Genomic DNA, 18,988 nt, shown 5'->3' with positions numbered 1-18,988 from the left:
AAGAGCAACTATGGTGTGTGCAAGGCTAATTTCGTTCTAGCACAAAAGGAGACAAAGAATGTGTCTCATATGTCTCCAAAAAGTGGCCAAAGTGTGCTAAAAACAAAGGAGACCAAAGGTACATAGGTACACTTGCTTCATGCCTTTTACTTTATGCTTTATGCCTTTGCTTTACTCTCTCCTCCACATCATTTATGCTCCCCAATCACCATGCGCCACCTAGCATTGCTTTCTTACTCCTAATTAACCTACAAAGCAAATAAACATAGATTAGCATGTTGGCTTAAGTCAAGTCAACTATAGTCAACAAGTCAAACCTAGTCAAAGGTCAACAAGTCAACTAAAGTTGATTCAACTAAGTCAACTTAGGGAATCAAAAATAACAAACACAAATGAAAGGGATGAAGGATTAGTGAACTTCCTTTCTAAACATGCTTAGTCTTCTTAAGCATGTGCCTCCATCCTTGGTTGGGGTCAATCCTTCATCACTAGAGGAAGAGAATTAGTTTCAAGTTATGGAAAAATAAAGTCCTTCACAAGATCATAATAAACTTATATTAAAATTAGTAGAAAAATAAAGCCTTAATATTCGGGACGAATCTTCTCGAAGAAGGAGGGTATGATAAGAATTTGCATCATAACTCAAATGGAGAAGGACTAATGCACCATTTTGCTGCACTTATTTTTATTTTTATGTTTTAAAGTTATTAGTTTGCTTAAATATTGTCCAACTGATTGTAAAATTGGCTTACCAAATTATGTTTTGGTTTAATCAATTAATGGGCTCTGGTTTAGTTTTATTTCAAGTTGTAGTGATGACCCAATTACAACTAAGTCATCAGCCTATGGGAGACTAAGAGAATTTATGACTACGTATTTTTGCCCTCATTTAATGTTTAATTTTGGGTATTTAATTGAATTTTTGTGCTTAAAGATTGATTTAATTGGGATTTCCTATAATTGGGTTTATTGAGCATGAGATACAAAAACATGTTAAAAATAGCTTTTTAGTTGCATAAATGTTCTTTGGATATTTTGAGGTGTGTTAGTGCAGCTGCAGCTAAGTTGAACTCATGGAGGTGTGGAAATAAATTGCTTAAAGCTTCATGACACCTTAAAGATAAATCCAAGAATAAGAAATTATCAAAATCACAAAAATCCAAGCCAAGCATTCCATGAAGACGACAAGAAAAGCTTGAAAAAGTGAAAAAGTTTGGCTAAGCCAAGAAGAGAGTAACAAAAAATTGGACCTTACAGTTTTCTTTATCTTTATGATAGAAGATAATTTGGGAAAAATATATCTTAGATATTATATTTGATATTTTTAAAATAATTATCTTGTTTAATTATATCATAAAATATTAAAAGATAATAACTACCAAATCTTTTTAAATATGACAAGATCTTCTTGAATCTTTTTAGTTCCACAACAAACAAATATATCTTGAAGATATTGGATTATTTAGAAGATAATTTAAGGAGATTTGGAAACATCATGAATGCATGAGATATTGTTTTGGACTGCATTAAATTGATTTAGGTAACATAAAACGAATTAATTAGACAAATCTGCACCATTTAATCAACTGTTTCTGAAAATTAGTTTGTTGAATTATAAATACTGCACTTGCGTTGCTACATTTGCATCATACATCTCTTAGTAACAGCTACACCAACACTCATCATGCCTCGTCGTTCCCAAAGAGCTACCCAATCTGATGATGAGCACTCCACTCCTCCTACTCCAAGGTCTCCAAATCATGAAAGTCATGGAAGAATTGAAGCATGGTTTGAGGATCATGAGGACAACATTCAAGTGTTCCTCATTGAGATGAACAGGAAGTAGATCAACATTCCTAAGGTGCTGAGGTTGTCATGGCTAAGGGCTGAAGGCTGAAGGCTTTGAGAGCCTATTTCACCAACTAAAGCATCAAAAGTTGAAGTCTTTCCTTGAACTTTCAGGGAAAATCTATCCAGACTTGGTGAAGGTGTTTTTCACTAACTTAGAGTTCAAAAATGATGTCCTACTGTCCAACATCAAGGGTGTTCAAATGGAGATCAACAAAAGGGCTTGGAAAGATGTGGTTGGACTCAAACCAAGGGGTGTGCAAGTGAGAAAAGGTGAAATTGGGGTTAGTTCCAGAATTCAACAAGATGCAATACTATGGCCCATGCTTGAGAAATCCTATTGCTGAAATCAAACACTTCCATGTTGGTGGTCTCAAGGTGGATCAAAGGCTACTTGTATGATTGTCACAAAAATCCTTATTCCACGTGGTAGCAACCATTCAACATTGAATGAGGGAGATTTGATACTTATGTACTGCATTCAACACAACATTCAAGTGGATTTGATCTATGTGTTTCGTGATCACATGCTCAAGGCCAAGAGGCTCACGGATTTTAGGCTTCCATATGTGGTTTTGGTGTCTAAATTCATTGAATACTTTGGTATTGATGTAGAGGATGTGATGTGATCCCAATAAGGCTTATAGCATTGGGCCAACGCCTAGGCCTATTCATTTTAATTTCTTTTATTTACTTTTATTTTAATTAAATAAATGTGTTCTAATTTGGTTTGTTTGCTAAATGCAGCCTATTTTCTATGCTGCCAATTATTGAAGAATTGGCATTGGGCCTGCGGCCCAACTCTGGTCTACATCAAATACTACATTTTCTCCATGTACAACTGTTTGGGTTTACAAATAGCAATCGATCCAAGAACCATCAACTTAATTGGGCCCGAGCCCAATTCTTCCAAACATCTTGCGTCCGTAAAACCTTCACGCGTGGCTTGCTTCTTCATCTTCACACCTCCACGCGTCAGCAGAACAAATCCTCTGTTTGGGCTTGCAACGAGTGATTCAGCCCATTGCCACCAAACCCAACAACGCGTCGATCCAACCCTTTTCCTCTTCTTTGCTAACGGTTCGCACCTTCATGCTTCGTCTTCAATCAGCGTTGATGGGCTTCCTTTATCACACCAGCGTTGCTCATGAATCAATGATATTGGGCTTAAGCCCAATCTACATCAATGGATCAAACACTCACCGCTTCCATTCAATTCTCCAATGTGCATCCAGAGTGAAGATAGGTGCGGCTAGGGTTCTTGTTCGCCCAACCTTCTTCCAGCCCAATTCCTTCAGCTGCAGCGAAGGTCCATAACATTCACGCGTATCCATCAAGCTGCCGCTAGGGTCATCTTCGCTCCACCAGCCCATCTCCTGATTTCTCCAATAGGGTTTGCTTCTATCCAAGCGTGATCCAGCAATCACAGCTAGGGTTCGTCCACTAGCCACTGAGATGGATCTTTCAAACCTTCACGCATCCCACACTGCCTTCCGTTAGGGTTTATTCTGTTAGGTTTCAACATATTCCCCAACCCCTTTTCCGTTAGGGTTCGTGTACACGGCCGTGTTGCCGTTAGTCTCCTTCCATACTTTTTCTGGTTGCCTTTTCACCTATATAAAGGCAAGCCAATCTCATGTATTAGTTAGCTTTGATGAATGATAGTTTTGGTTGAGAGTACTCCCACCTTTCGTCTCTGCTCCGATCCTAACCCTAGATTAGGTTTTTACCTCTTAGGGTTTCCGAAACCAGTGAGATTCGAGCCTAAACACTATACACGAACCATTCCGCTGCGTTTCCCTCGCTCTAAGCGAGAATCAATCGGTGGAACGCCGATTGGGAGAGCTTTTCCGGCGTAGACCGCGACGGAGGAGCCTCATCAAGTGGTATTCAGAGCCACTCGAAATCGGACCGCGTTGAGATAAGTCTTTTCCTCATCTCTGGTTTTCTTCTTCGATGTTTGCCTTTCGTCTTGTTCTCAATCCGCTTGCTTCTGGATTTACGTGTTGTTAATGTGTACTATTGATATTTTTGTGCTGAAATTGATTCAATGTGCTTGTTCTATTTTTCTTGAATCAATACTACTGATATTTTGTCTTAAGCTTCCTAATCTGCCGATTCAAATGCATGTCAATTAGGTTTTTCATTTTTTTTTACCTAGCTTTACAATTTTATAATCTGTGTTTTATCTTTAGGTTTTGTTTAGTTCGTTTTGTATGTCAATGATTCCATAGATGTGTGCTTAAACTGTGTTTTGTCACTGTTTCGCATCTCATTCAATTTTTGTTGTGTTTGAATCCTTAGTTTCTGTTATTGTAAGTGTTCTAGAGTTCTGAGTTGGCTAATAGATCATTAGCAAATGTCTGCAGTGCACATTTACACTGATTCCTGTTTATTCGTGCTGCTGATGCCTTCTTATTACTTTCTAGTGTTGTTCATGTTTCATAATTCATGCTCGTGGTTTTTTTTGTGTTGTTTCTGCAATGCACTTTTTGGCCAAGGATTGCTGTGACCAAAGTATTTTACTACGCCTTCCATCACAGTGTAATCTGATTCATATCTGAATCTGTGTGGAAACGCAAGCTTGGTCTGTGATAGCATAGGCATTTTCAGTACCTTGTTTAGTGCAGTCTTGTATTCCTTCATAGATGATTCAATTTTTGTTTTGTGTTAAATTGTTGCTGCTGGCCTCGTCTCTTTCATTGAGTTTGATGCTCATATGATGCATTATGAATTGCCTGTTCTTGTGGATATTTGATTCTGATTTCAGAACTGCAATTTGTGTCCATTCGCTTCAATTGTCAGCCTTTGCTTGAATTTCTGTTTGAGTCTTGATTCATGATTGATTCAGTTGGTGTTGTGACGCTGTGATACTATATGCATCAGTCTGGAAAAAAAAACAACAACCACAAATGTATTCACTTCATTCAGTTATGTTTTGTTTAGCGTCACGACCATGTCCTTGTGTTCCACTATGTTGATGGCTTACTGTCATTGTAGTATGATATTTTGATGCATTGTTTCGAACTGATTGAGTGCAAGTTGATGCATCACTTTACTATTTCTTTGCATTCTTTGAACGTTTTCTGTCTTGTCTCTGTTTCCAACTTATTTTTGAGTTGAATCGTTTGTCCTCTGTCATATGTTTTTGATTACTGAATTGGAAGTAGCATATTCAATCTGTTGTGAGCTGTTGTTGATGCTCTTTGAGAGTTAAAAGCAAAAGAAAGAAATCAGTGAAAAGAAAGGGCAATAAGATGACAAAAACAAATTACATGAAAAGTAATTCTGGTTTGCAAAGTGATATTTTGATAACGTGCTTTGAGTAAACAGCGTGCTACAACATAACATATTTTGCTACTTTCTTTTTCAATGTCATTTGCATATGCTCTTGATTCAACTTAATTTGCGTCTTGTTTGATTTTCGTTTTGTTCATCTTATTCTAGACACCTTCTTCAGGATCCTTTTGTGTGCCACCTTTAATTCTTAGCTTGTTTCTTGCTTGTCTTCTTGGATTATTCCATTCAGTTTGTCATTTAATCTTTCACTTGATGTTGTCCACTTCTTCCATTTGAGCTTTTATTGCTTTCTGCTTTGTTATTCTTATGTGGAAGATTGTGCATGCTCTTGGTTCACTTTGCTTCCAACTCACTGTTTTGGAAATCCTTGTAGGTAAAGCCTCTTCTTGAAGGTGGTGTGGTGAGTGAACCTGTTGGGAGGTACACTGCCGAGAGACTTGAGGAGTGAGCTGGGACTTCAAAGGAGTGCACCACGAGAGAGTCATAGGTGTGAGCTGGGATAAAGTCCAACATTGGACCGAGAGGAACAATAGCTAGCACACTGCAACAAGAAGCATAGTTCTTTTTATCTTATTTCTGTTTTGATATCATGGACTTTTGGGTTGTAAATTTTTTCTTTCAGATTTCAGTTTTTGTTTCATTTGGCTTAGGTGGGAAAATGCTTTAGAGCAATCCCATCCTTAGCATTTAATTATAATAGTTTAAGCGTGTTTAGTGTGAGATTCAAGGGGTTCCAAAGGCCACTTGAATTTTCACTTAGGATTTTCGTCTAGTTTATGTTTTCAGTTTTTACGATTTCAGTTTTTATGTTTCTTAGCTTTTATGATCTGTGTTTCAATGTCCAGGTTTTGTTTTGCATGCTTTGTATGGTTGTATTTCTATTTTAGGTCCCGTGATATCTAGGTGCCATCTGTTTAACACCTAGTTGACCTTCTTTTGGTCTTTAAGTTTGCACTCTTTTCACACATTTTGTCAATTTGTTTTTCACACAATCTGTTTCATTTGTATTTTTATTGAGAAATTTTGTGAAAGCATTTTAGAGATCTCTGGCTAGGAAAGGCTTGGTTCCTAAGCTTGTCCATGTGACTCACCTCCTTTTCCTGGGAGTATCTCTAGAACTCTTTTCCACTATTTTCTCTTTAGAAATTCATCAACTTTGTGAACAATTGTTTTGTCAAAAGTGTTTCAAAATGAGTTTTTCTTCTTCTAACCGTATGCATTTAGGTAGGCATATTAGTGTGCATTTAGATAGGCATAATGGTAGTCATGAGTTGCATCAAACCATTCATAGTGACATTCCATTCTTTGGGGAAGATATAGGACCAATATCATTTAAAGATTGGATGTAGGATACTGAAAAATTGGTGCAACCTTTGTTTAGTAAATATAGTCATATAGACATTCTTAGGCATGTTACATCTAGATTTGTAGGACGTGCATTTGATTGGTGGCAAGAGAGGCAATATCTAGTGAAAAAGGGGAGAACATCATGCATCAATACATTTTATGAATTAAAAACATGCATGTGGAAACATTTCATACCCCCTTCATTTAGGATCACTAAAGCACAACAAGTTAGGATAGAAGACTTTATTGACATTGGGGATGCATTCATCCAAAACATTGATAAGTTTTCTAGACTTGAAAATGATTTCAAGCACAATTTAGACTTGCTCTTGAGTGAACAAAGAAAGAGAGAAAAATACAAGAGAGAGCAAGCTAAACATAAAAAGCTTGAAAAGAAGCGAGAAAAAGAAGAGTTTGAGATGTTTTGTGCTCAACAAGAACAAGAGGAAAAAGAGATAAAAGAGAAGAAACAAAGAGAGGAAGAAGAAAAGGATAAAGAGGAGAGTAAAAGAAAAGCAAAAGAAGAGAATGAGAGAAAAAATTAGAGGAAAGAGAGAAAATAAAACAAGAGAGTAATCTTGCAAAACAATCACAAGTGGTAGAGTTAAAGTGCATTTCAAAAGAGCAAAAACAACTCTATGTTAGGGATTTGATGATCAATTCTTCACCAATTCCTTACATGAAGATTCCATTTTCAAAGGGAGTTTTCCATCTTTAAACTCTACTCACTTTTTCATTAAATCTTTTGTTTTGTTTTCTTCTCCATCTCATTTCCTTATTTCATCCTCTTCCACATGTTTTGCCAAAACACACTTTGACATTAAAATTCTTTTCAAAAATCATTTTAGTCAAAGTGTAAAACATTCCTTTTGTGAAGTGGGCCTAATACCATCTCTTTCAATCTTCAAGAGGCCATTTTCACAAATTTTCCATCCAATTTTACTGCATGGTCTTTATGATTTTAATCCAATTTTATTTGATGACTATTGCAGATTTGTTTTTGATCCTGGTACCATTATTTTGGTTGCTGTGAGCCTTTAATAACCCTCTAGATCTGAGGACAGATCCTCTTCAAGGGGGAGGGGATGATGTGATCCCAATAAGGCTTATAGCATTGGGCCAACGCCTAGGCCTATTCATTTTAATTTCTTTTAATTTCTTTTATTTTAATTAAATAAATGTGTTCTAATTTGGTTTGTTTGCTAAATGCAGCATATTTTCTATGCTGCCAATTATTGAAGAATTGGCATTGGGCCTGCGGCCCAACTCTCGTCTACATCAAATACTACATATTCTCCATGTACAACTGTTTGGGATTGCAAATAGCAATCGATCCAAGAACCATCAACTTAATTGGGCCCGAGCCCAATTCTTCCAAACATCATGCGTCCGTAAAACCTTCACGCGCGGCTTGCTTCTTCATCTTCACACCTCCACGCGTCAGCAGAATAAATCCTTTGTTTGGGCTTGCAACGAGTGATTCAGCCCATTGCCACCAAACCCAACAACGCGTCGAGCCAACCCTTTTCATCTTCTTTGCTAACGGTTCGCACCTTCATGCTTCGTCTTCAATCAGCGTTGATGGGCTTCCTTTATCACACCAGCGTTGCTCATGAATCAATGATATTGGGCTTAAGCCAATCTGCATCAACGGATCAAACACTCACCGCTTCCATTCAATTCTCCAATGTGCATCCAGAGTGAAGATAGGTGCGGCTAGGGTTCTTGTTCGCCCAACCTTCTTCCACCCAATTCCTTCAGCTGCAGCGAAAGTCCATAACATTCACGCGTATCCATCAAGCTGCCGCTAGGGTCATCTTCGCTCCACCAGCCCATCTCCTGATTTCTCCAATAGGGTTTGCTTCTATCCAAGCGTGATCCAGCAATCACAGCTAGGGTTCGTCCACTAGCCATTGAGATGGATCTTTCAAACCTTCATGCATCCCACACTGCCTTCCGTTAGGGTTTATTCTGTTAGGTTTCAACGTATTCCCCAACCCCTTTTTCGTTAGGGTTCGTGTACACGGCCGTGTTGCCGTTAGTCTCCTTCCATACTTTTTCTGGTTGCCTTTTCACCTATATAAAGGCAAGCCAATCTCATGTATTAGTTAGCTTTGATGAATGATAGTTTTGGTTGAGACTACTCCCACCTTTCGTCTCTGCTTCGATCCTAACCCTAGATTAGGTTTTTACCTCTTAGGGTTTCCGAAACCAGTGAGATTCGAGCCTAAACACTATACACGAACCATTCCGCTGCGTTTCCCTCGCTCTAAGCGAGAATCAATCGGTGGAACGCCGATTGGGAGAGCTTTTCCGGCAAAGACCGCGACGGAGGAGCCTCATCAGGATGCGCTAGAGGAGTCAACTGGACTATTGAACCATACCTCCAACCAAAATCTACACAAAATGGGCTTTATCAAGGTGGGAAATGGATGGGCAACGGCTAGAGCTGTTGTTGGTGGTTGATAAAGGATTGATCCCTACCAAGGATGATGGCCCATGGCACATGCTTAGAAGAAAGGGAGTTCTATGATCCCTTCCTTTGCTTTTATTTTCTTTACTTTAAAATTCCTTTAAGTTGGCTTGGTTGACTATTTTTGAGTTGACTTGTTGACCTTGACTTTGGGTTGACTTGTTGACTCAAAAGATTAACTTAACCTTAAACCAACATGCTAATAAATTCCTTAATTTGCTTTTGTAGGAATAAGAAAGGAGGAGGACCACATAGGAGACACTTGGCGTCCTAAGGAAGAGAGAGAAGGAATAAGACTTTCTAGAAGCATCTAGAAAGGGGAGGCCCACATGCCTTGGACACCAAGTCTTCTAGAATGTTCTAGAACCTTCCTTTGGGAGCCTTGGCCATGAAGACTTGCCACCTAGATGGCTTGGACGAAAATTCACCCATGTGCACCCTAGGATGACCTACTTTCTAGAACATGCTAGGTTTCTTTTGTAATCCTTTAACTTATAGCTGTTTTGCTAAGGGGCCCCTAGACTTGTCTATTTAAGGGGACCTCTAACACTTGTACAAGGGTTGAACATTTTGAAGTAAAAACACTCTTGTGTCTCAACCATTTGTGAGAGTTTCCTCCCTTGGGAGTGAATACTTCTAAGCCTTATCTTGCATAGCAAGTGGCGGCACACATCCACTCATCTTCAAGGTTGCCATGGCTTCTAGCCTAGCCTTGTAGTGGCGTGCTTCTCACATTTTTACCATTCCTTTCCTTTCCATTTTATGTTTTCTTCTTCCTTTAATTGTTCTTGGTTTTCTATGGTTTATGTGCTTTCCATTTCCTTTTTGTTTTGAATCAATTCATCATCTTCTTCTCTTGAGCTTTGTGAAAGGAACCTTCACATCTAGATAGCTTGCTATCTTAATGTCCAGTGGGGATTTCACTTAGTTTTCTTAATCAACTCACACCATATTCAATAATCTTAAAAAGGAACAAGCTTTCATCCAAATCGAGCATGGATCAAATTCAGTACAAGGTAATGTGTGAAAGAAATATTATGTGATATTGCTCCCATGGACTCTTCCCATCGTCTTTTGGGATGGACATGGCTTCGTTTTAAAATGCTCGATCTTGATGAACGTTCCCTTTATTTGAGGCATGAGGGACATAAAATGAAGTTGAAATTTATAACACCAAGACAAGTCAGTAAGAATCAACATAGGCTGAAGGAGAAAATAGAAAAAGAAACAATAGAAACTACAGAAGCAAGGGAAAATAAAGGAAAAGAAAAGGAAGTAGAGAAAAAGCTTATGGAAAATTTATTTGTCAATGATTTCTCTTCAACAGTTTGTGATGTCATTTTACGTGAACAAAAGGATAAGCAAGTGAACGAAACACACCATCTTCCATCTTTGAAAAGGAAGCTTGTTCATAATGCTTTATTATGCATTTGGTCCGCTGATGAGAAGGAAATTCATAAAACACAACGCATGGAATTATTTATTGTTACATATCAAGGTGGGGTAGTGTTGACAAGAAAGGTGCTCCACAGATTTTAACCATTGGAAAGGAATAAATATGAATATATTAAAGATGAATTTGATTCTAGTGGAAGAGAATTAGTTTCAAGTTGTTGAAAAGTAAAGTTTTTCACATCATAAGAAACTTATATTAAAACTAGTAGAAAAATAAAGCCTTAAAATTCGGGATAAATGTTCTCGAAGAATGAGGGTATGATATGAATCACATCATAGCTCAAATGGAGAAGCACTAATGCACGACTTTGCTGCAGTTATTTACATTTTTTAAAGTAAATAGTTTGTTTAAATATGGTCCAATTCATTGTAAAAATGGCTTACCAAATTATGTTTTCGTTTAATCAATTAATGGGCTCTGGTTTAGTTTTATTTCAAGTTGTAATGATGATCCAATTGCAACTTAGTCATCAACCTTTGGAGAACAAGAGGATGCTTGGCTGAATTGTTTTTGGTGACTTTTGGGTTGCCATAATTATAGTTACAATCAGCCATTAAGTTGTAATATCATTAATAGCTTTAAGTGGGATGTAATTTAAACATATGTGTCTTTTCTAGTTCCAGTGGTGAAAGCTTCTATATGAGCTGAACCATTTTAATCAATGAAACAGGTTGTGATGAAGGCATGACCACCTCCTTAGAAGCTCCCTCAAGAAGGATCACTATAAGCATGTCTAGAGGGGAGTCTTCTATTCCATCACCTTTATCTTTGTTTTGCATTACTTTAGTTTGAATTCCCTAAGTTGGTTTCTAGTTGATTTATTTTGGTTGACTTGTTGACTTTGATCCAAAGTTGACCTTTGACCAAGATTAGATTAACTTAAACCAACATGCTAATCCTTGTTTGTCTTGTTTTGTAGGTAATTAAGAGAAAGTAGAGCATGGCTAGGTGGCACTTGGTGATTGGAGCACTTGGATGAAGTGGAAGAGAGAGGAAAGCAAAAAGCATAAAGCAAAAGCAAAAGTAGACATGTACCTTGTCTCCTTTTGCCTTTTGGTTTATGCCTTAGAAGGTCACTTGGTCTCCTTCCTCTTTTGGCCTAGAATCCTCATGGGAATGCCTCCACCAATCATCTTCCTTCACTTGGCCAAGACTCACTCTCACATTAGGTTTAGGGTTTGCTAGTTAATCCTTTTTCATGTTTTTGTATTTGCTAAAGGACCCCTATGAACTCCTATTTAAAGGGTGCTCCTTGTCTTGTAAAAGGGTTGATCATTTTGTTATAAACTTTGTGCATTCAACCACCAATTTTCGTGAGCTCTCCTTCCTAGAAGTGAACTCACCTTTGCCTTATCTTGCTTGCAAGTGGTGGCACATCACTCATCTCTAGGGCTTGGTTGGCTTAGATCCCCCCTATGAGTGGCGTGCTTCTTCCATTCTTCATCTTCTATGCTTTCCATTTTTATTGTTTCTTCTTTTCATTTTGCTCTTTAGTGTTGTTATTGCTGTGTGTGTTTAAGCTTGAATCAACTCTCTTCTTCCTTTCATGAGCTTGAGAAATGAACCTTCACATCTAGATAGCATGTTATCTTAATGTCCAGTGGAATTTTAAAAAGCTTTCTTAAACAACTTCACCATATTCATAACTCTAAAAGGAAACAAGATAATCCTTCATCATTTGGTATCTAGAGCTTTGGTTGTCCTTGAATATGGTGTTTTCATGTTCTAACCTTGTCTTGTGTAGCTATCTTTGAATGGTCCACATAAAAACAGTGCTGGCAGCAACGTGTGCGTTTTTGAAAAAAATACTGCAGCTAGCTCAGTGGTCCAAAAGTAACGTTCTTTATATCAAAAGAAAGCTCTATGAGTCTAGTTTCCAACACAAAAAGAATTAACGCATTTGGAGTTCTGTGGAGAGATTTATGATCAAATGAGTGAGCAAAGGTCAGAGCTGCCGAGAATACGAAAAACAACGTTTTCAGGTTATGTTGTGGCAATTTTGGCTTCGGTTTTGTGACTCTTTTGCTCCTAAATGTGGTTGGATAACATGTCTTTTGATGCTTACTCTTTGATCCTCAAATCCATGAGTTTAAATGCATGATAGCTACATGTTTGTGTGTTTGTGTATGTCATGCACACTAACACAAAAAAGGCCTTTAACGTCACCCCAATAACGTCTGCCTAAAAAAAGCCCCACGTTAAAAATGGGCGGTGGCATTTTTGTAAATAATGAGACATTTTTAACGTCTGCCCGCTCCACGTCAGACGTTACTTAACGTCTGTGGAAAAATACCGCGACGTCACTCAAAAAAGGACGTCGGACCAGCGCGCGCCAGACGTTAAGGGACGTCGGACCAGCTCGCGCCAGACGTCACTTAACGTCGGCCCCTCCCACCCCCGACGTCACTTAACGTCGGACCTAGCACCCCGACGTTAAGTTTTGCTTTATCTCTGCGCGAAACGCAGAAACCCTCGCGCTGTTCATCGTTTTCGCGAGAGTCCCGCCGGTGACGCCATTTCCGACCCCCTCCAGGTGAGTTTCGAAAGGTTTTCGCCATCAAACTTGTTGGGGTTTAATTATGGGTTGATTTTACGCGTTTTGAACCGATTATTTTTCGTTTTCATCCCCATTTGCAGCGTTTTGAGATTCGTCCCACTTGCTCTTCGTTCCCATATGGCCAGCAGTGTGCGGAGACCCTAGACTTCCTCTCAAAGTTCGTCTTTCAATTAGAGGAGGTTAGTTTTTCATTGTATGTATATATTTGTTCATTGTATGTATAGAATTACTTGTATTAATTTATAAATGTCATTATAGTTTTAGTCTTAGACTATTTTTTTGTTAATTTTTTTAATCGTTTGTATTAAATCTTGAATTGTCCGATTGGACAGTTTGAAAAAAATATTTTTCATAATTTGCTACAATGTGTACATTGAGGTTTACGCATAAATTTCATAAAATTTCGATTGAGGCTAATTTGTGTTGTTCTCTGGATGCATACTTGATTGTGATCATGATTAATCACTTTCATTTCGTGTACTTCAGAGACCAATGCGAAATGCTGTCGAAATTTTGTGAAATTTATGATGTTTGACTTATTTGTACATGTGTTAGCAAATTATGAAAAATAATTTTTTCGAATGGGTAGGGCCTCACCTTGTGAGAGTTAAAAGTTTGAGATTGATTGAGTTTTTTACGAACATATAGTATGGATCGAAGCTGGATGAATGAGCGTCGCATAAGTGAAGAGTATGAAAAGGGGGTTTCTGAGTTTTTGCAATATGTTCAAGAACACGCAATCTCAAGTAACGGGACATATTTTTGTCCTTGTGTTGTTGTCTTAATCAAATACGTCATGACTTAGGAACAATGCGTGATCATCTATTCATCTTTGGTATAATGAGAAGTTATACACTTTGGACTTGGCATGGAGAAGTATTAGACAAGCCTACAACGTCACGAGGAACAGATTATGTAGATGACTGGATGAATGATCATTTAGAAGATATGGTACGTGATGTTGGGGAGGAGAATTTTGGAAAAGTTCATTTATATGATTCTCTTAAGTCCGATTCAGAGGAACAATTGTACCCAGGATGCACTAACTTTACGCGACTGTCAGCAACTTTGAAATTATTCAGTTTAAAAGCAAGGCATGGATGGACGGATACAAGTTTCACAGAATTGTTGGAGTTGTTAAAGGAGATGCTTCCAGAAAATAACACGTTACCTATCCGTAATTACGAAGCGAAGAAAGTTTTATGTCCAATGGGTTTGGAATATCAAAAGATACATGCATGCCCAAATGATTGTGTTTTATACAGAGACGAGTTTGCTTCACTGAAGGCGTGTCCAACATGTGGTTTATCGCGGTTTAAAAAGAAAATTGATGGAAATAGTGGCGATGAAGACAAAGATGGTCCACCTGCTAAGGTGATGTGGTACCTTCCTATAATTCCTAGATTCAAACGACTATTTTCCATTAAAGAAGATGCAAAAAACCTGAAATGGCACGTTGATGGAAGAAAGTGTGATAATCTTCTTCGACACCCAGCTGATTCTCCACAATGGAAGAAGATTGATGAAACATTTCCAGAATTTGGTGCTGAGCCAAGAAACTTAAGACTTGGACTTGCTACAGATGGTATGAATCCTTATGGGAACTTAAGTAGCAAACATAGTTCGTGGCCAGTTTTGCTGATGATTTACAATTTATCTCCTTTGTTGTGCATGAAGAGGAAATATATGATGTTGTCTATGATGATATCGGGTCCTAGACAACCTGGAAATGACATTGATGTGTACCTAAAGCCGTTGATCGATGATTTGAAACTATTATGGGAAGAAGGTGTCGATGTGTATGATTCATATTCTGAAGAATTGTTTTGTTTGCGTGCAATGTTGTTTTGCACCATAAATGATTTTCCAGCATATGGAAACTTGAGCGGTTACAGTGTTAAAGGTCATTTTGCATGTCCCATTTGTGAAAAAAACACGAGTTATATTCAATTGAAGCACGGTCAGAAAACTGTGTATACAAGACATCGAAAGTTTCTTCCTCGAAATCATCCTTATCGTAGAATGAAAAAAGCATTTAATGGAAGTCCTGAGGATGAAGTTGTAGCGAGACCCCGCAATGGTGAAGAAATATACAACCAAGTGGAAAACATTGACATTGTGTTTGGGAAACATCCAAAGAAAAAGACCACGGAAAAAAGCATTTGGAAGAAACGATCAATCTTCTTTAATCTTCCATATTGGTGTAAACTTGATGTACGACATTGTATAGACGTGATGCACGTTGAAAAAAATGTATGTGATAGCGTCATCGGGACTTTACTAAATGTAAAAGGAAAGACTAAAGATGGAGTTAAAGCACGACAAGATTTGGCTGAAATGGGCATCCGTGAGTTACATGCACAATCAATTGGAAGACGAACCTACCTGCCTCCAGCTTGTCACACTCTTTCTAGAAAAGAGAAGCAAATTTTTTGTGAGTGTTTAAGAAGTGTGAAGGTTCCCCAAGGTTACTCTTCAAATATTAGTAGCCTTGTTTCTATGCAAGATTTAAAGTTAGTCGGTTTAAAGTCTCACGATTGTCATGTGTTGATGCAACAACTTTTACCAGTAGCTTTTCGAGCCATCTTACCTACTTCTGTCAGAGGTATTCTAACACGTTTGTGTATGTTCTTCAATGCCATATGCAAGAAAGTTATTGACCCTCGAGTGTTAGACGATTTGGAAAATGAGGCCATTAGACTATTGTGTCAATTGGAAATGTATTTTCCACCTTCATTTTTCGATATCATGGTTCATTTGATAGTTCATCTTGTGAGGGAAATTCGATTATGTGGGCCAGTTTTCTTGAGATGGATGTACCCAGTGGAAAGATACATGAAGATCTTAAAGGGATATGTCAAGAATCAGTATCGACCAGAAGCTTCTATTATAGAGCGGTACATTGCAGAAGAAGCCATTGAATTCTGCTCAAGTTATATGCCAAGTTGTGAACCAATTGGAGTTCCTAAGACTAGACATGAAGGTAAATGTGAAGGTAAGGGTGTGCGTGGAGTGAAGATTCAAAGTGTTAGTAGAAAATTAGTTGATCAAGCCCATTTGTACATCTTAAACAACACTGTAGAGGTCATTCCTTACATAACGCAACACATTGATGAAACGAAATCAGCACATCCACGAATGAGTGAAAAATGGGCACTTAATGAACATAACAAAACATTCTTATCATGGTTTAAGAAAAAGGTTTACGCGACTCCAAATGTTTCTGAAACTCTATTGAGGCTAGCTCGTGGACCGAACAATGATGTCATTACATATGGCGGGTACTACATAAACAATCATTGTTTTTATTCAAAGATGGAAGATGACAAAAGTAGAGTTCAAAATAGTGGGGTTACACTTCAAGCTGAATCTGTACATTTTGCCAGTTCTAAGGACAAGAATCCAGTACACATCCATGAGTTACTTTGGAATAATACACGAAATATGGGAAGTTGATTATGTGACTTTTAGAGTGCCAGTTTTCAAGTGTAAATGGGTTGATAGTAATTCGGGTGTTAGCACAGATGACTTTGGCTTTACTTTGGTGGATCTTAACAAGATGAGTGATACAAATGAACCATTTATTATGGCTAGTCAAGCAAGACAAATTTTTTATGTCATTGATCCAGCCAATCAGAAATTGTCAGTTGTATTGGAAGGAAGAAACATGCACGTAAATGATGATGAAGATTGTCTAGACATACTTGAGACAACGTCTTTCTCATCAAGAACCATTCAAGACAAAGTTGATGATGTAACTGATGACATCCATGCTATTCGAAGTGATCACAATGAAGGCATATGGGAGAACACAATTTCTTGATAGGTGTTTATTTAATAATATTGTCACATTTACTTTTTTTTATTTTTCTTCCTGTTTTAATATAATAGAGGTTAATTGAGTATATCTTCATTGTTAACATTTCCTAATGATATGTTTCAGGTATGACAAGCTCCGGATCAGACCAGAGGGACCTGGTAGATCTGTGACTCGGTTGCCGGATGTCACAAATCGACGAGAGAGGATGCCGGTCCACATTGATCCTCGATCGGGTGAACCCAGTGGCCCTTGGGAAAAAAAGTACCGTAGCTACATAGGAATGTTGGCCAAAACGAAAGTTTCTATTGCAATTGCATGTTGGGATGACGTCGCGGAGGTCGAGAAGAACCTCCTATGGCAAGATCTTGTGGTATGTTTACTTAAACCAACTATAGTATTTTTTTATGTTACTGTTAACATAACATATTTTATGTTTTAAACAGCACAAATTTGAGATTACTCCGAACACTGAGCGAATTAGAAAGAAAGTCTTATCTCACATAGCCACCAGATGGAGGGACTTCAAGGCAAGGCTCACACGTTTATATGTGTTTGGAGATAGACAACATGACACTCCTTGTGAGAAGTACAAAATCTCGGAGGAGGAGTGGATGCAATTTCGTGCATGTAGAGAGTCTGGAGACTGGTAGGTTTGTTTGTTAAATTTGTTTATAGTGACACTAGTCATACATTTCTGTATTCAAACTATTAAATAATGTTATGTGTGACAGGAAAAAAGGACAGCAGCCCAACAAAGACAAAGGCTTAATGATACACCACATGTACTCTCTCGAGGTGGTTATGCATTATTGGAGAAAAAATTGAAAAAGTCGCGTGCAGAGTCTCTGGGACTTGAGTCCCCTGACCTAGTGGATGCAATTCCTAGGTACGAGATGTGGAAGGCTGCTCGGACTAAGTCCGATGGGCAAATGACATCACAATCATGTTGTGGAAGGCTGCTTGGATGATGTGGAAGAGAGAGGAAAGCAAAAAGCATAAAGCAAAAGCAAAAGTAGACATGTACCTTGTCTCCTTTTGCCTTTTTGGTTTATGCCTTAGAAGGTCACTTGGTTTCCTTCCTCTTTTGGCCTAGAATCCTCATGGGAATGCCTCCACCAATCATCTTCCTTCACTTGGCCAAGACTCACTCTCACATTAGGTTTAGGGTTTGCTAGTTAATCCTTTTTCATGTTTTTGTATTTGCTAAAGGACCCCTATGAACTCCTATTTAAAGGGTGCTCCTTATCTTGTAAAAGGGTTGATCATTTTGTTATAAACTTTGTGCATTCAACCACCAATTTTCGTGAGCTCTCCTTACTAGAAGTGAACTCACCTTTGCCTTATCTAGCTTGCAAGTGGTGGCATCATCACTCATCTCTAGGGCTTGGTTGGCTTAGATCCCCCCCTATGAGTGGCATGCTTCTTCCATTCTTCATCTTCTATGCTTTCCATTTTTATTGTTTCTTCTTTCAATTTGCTCTTTAGTGTTGTTATTGCTGTGTGTGTTTAAGCTTGAATCCAACTCTCTTCTTCCTTTCATGAGCTTGAGAAATGAAAATTCACATCTGGATAGCATGTTATCTTAATGTCGAGTGGGAATTTTCAAAAAGCTTTCTTAAACAACTTCACCATATTCATAACTCTAAAAGGAAACAAGATAATCCTTCATGAGGTTGTGTTTCATTCAGAAAACATTAGAGTTTTATCTCTTTATCTTTGTGAGAGTGATTCTCCTAAGTTCTTAAGTGATTCAAGAATTCTTGAGTTTTATGCAAGGTCTTTTTTCCCTTCGTGTGTTTAAATTATTAGGATTGTCTGCCATTCTTGGAAGTGTGACGTCAATCAATTTAAACTACATCTTCTTATCTATTTCCATTTTCTCGTTTTAAATAATTTCTCACATATCTTCGTTATTAGCATTCCAACTTAGATAGATCCATAAAACGAATCCACCCCTTTGGATACACATCACATTGTATTCAGAGCCAAGCTCAGGAGATTTGGAATAGAGATGAAGGTTTATTATACGAGGTGTTTAATCAAAGGCAACCCATGTTTATTTGCATTCGATTACGGAAGCGACATCAATGTTGTGATCCAAAGATTGGTGGAGAAACTAAAGTTACCAACAAGCTTTCATCCAAATCGAGCATGGATCAATTTCAATACAAGGAAACGTGTGAAAGA

At 38.0% G+C, this 18,988-nt stretch overlaps 2 protein-coding genes across 2 annotated transcripts; both read left to right on the top strand.

Annotated features, from left to right (window-relative positions):
* Positions 1 to 13,791: 13,791 nt before the first annotated feature.
* LOC114172232 lies at positions 13,792 to 16,437 on the top strand. The gene has a single exon (XM_028056830.1). The coding sequence runs from the start codon at positions 13,792 to 13,794 to the stop codon at positions 16,435 to 16,437; it is 2,646 nt and encodes an 881-aa protein (XP_027912631.1).
* A 549-nt stretch (positions 16,438 to 16,986) lies between these two features.
* On the top strand, positions 16,987 to 17,840 carry LOC114172216. The gene is made up of 3 exons (XM_028056812.1): positions 16,987 to 17,171; positions 17,245 to 17,447; positions 17,533 to 17,840. Exons 1-3 carry the CDS (start codon positions 17,007 to 17,009, stop codon positions 17,624 to 17,626), a joined length of 462 nt encoding a protein of 153 aa, XP_027912613.1. The 5' UTR covers positions 16,987 to 17,006; the 3' UTR covers positions 17,627 to 17,840.
* The last annotated feature ends 1,148 nt before the right edge of the window (positions 17,841 to 18,988 follow it).

This window comes from Vigna unguiculata, unplaced genomic scaffold (assembly GCF_004118075.2).
Source record: "Vigna unguiculata cultivar IT97K-499-35 unplaced genomic scaffold, ASM411807v1 contig_5, whole genome shotgun sequence".
Taxonomy (NCBI): domain Eukaryota; kingdom Viridiplantae; phylum Streptophyta; class Magnoliopsida; order Fabales; family Fabaceae; genus Vigna; species Vigna unguiculata.
Note: the sequence above shows the minus strand (reverse complement) of the source record. Positions and strands in the feature narration are given on the sequence as shown.

Bases quoted from the DNA above. Each gene is read 5' to 3' on its own strand.
- LOC114172216 (XM_028056812.1), top strand. From the start codon at position 17,007: ATGCCGGTCCACATTGATCCTCGATCGGGTGAACCCAGTGGCCCTTGG. The intron at 17,172-17,244 runs GTATGTTTACTT...TGTTTTAAACAG, and splicing joins TCCTATGGCAAGATCTTGTG to CACAAATTTGAGATTACTCC. The intron at 17,448-17,532 runs GTAGGTTTGTTT...TATGTGTGACAG, and splicing joins TGTAGAGAGTCTGGAGACTG to GAAAAAAGGACAGCAGCCCA.
- LOC114172232 (XM_028056830.1), top strand. From the start codon at position 13,792: ATGCGTGATCATCTATTCATCTTTGGTATAATGAGAAGTTATACACTT.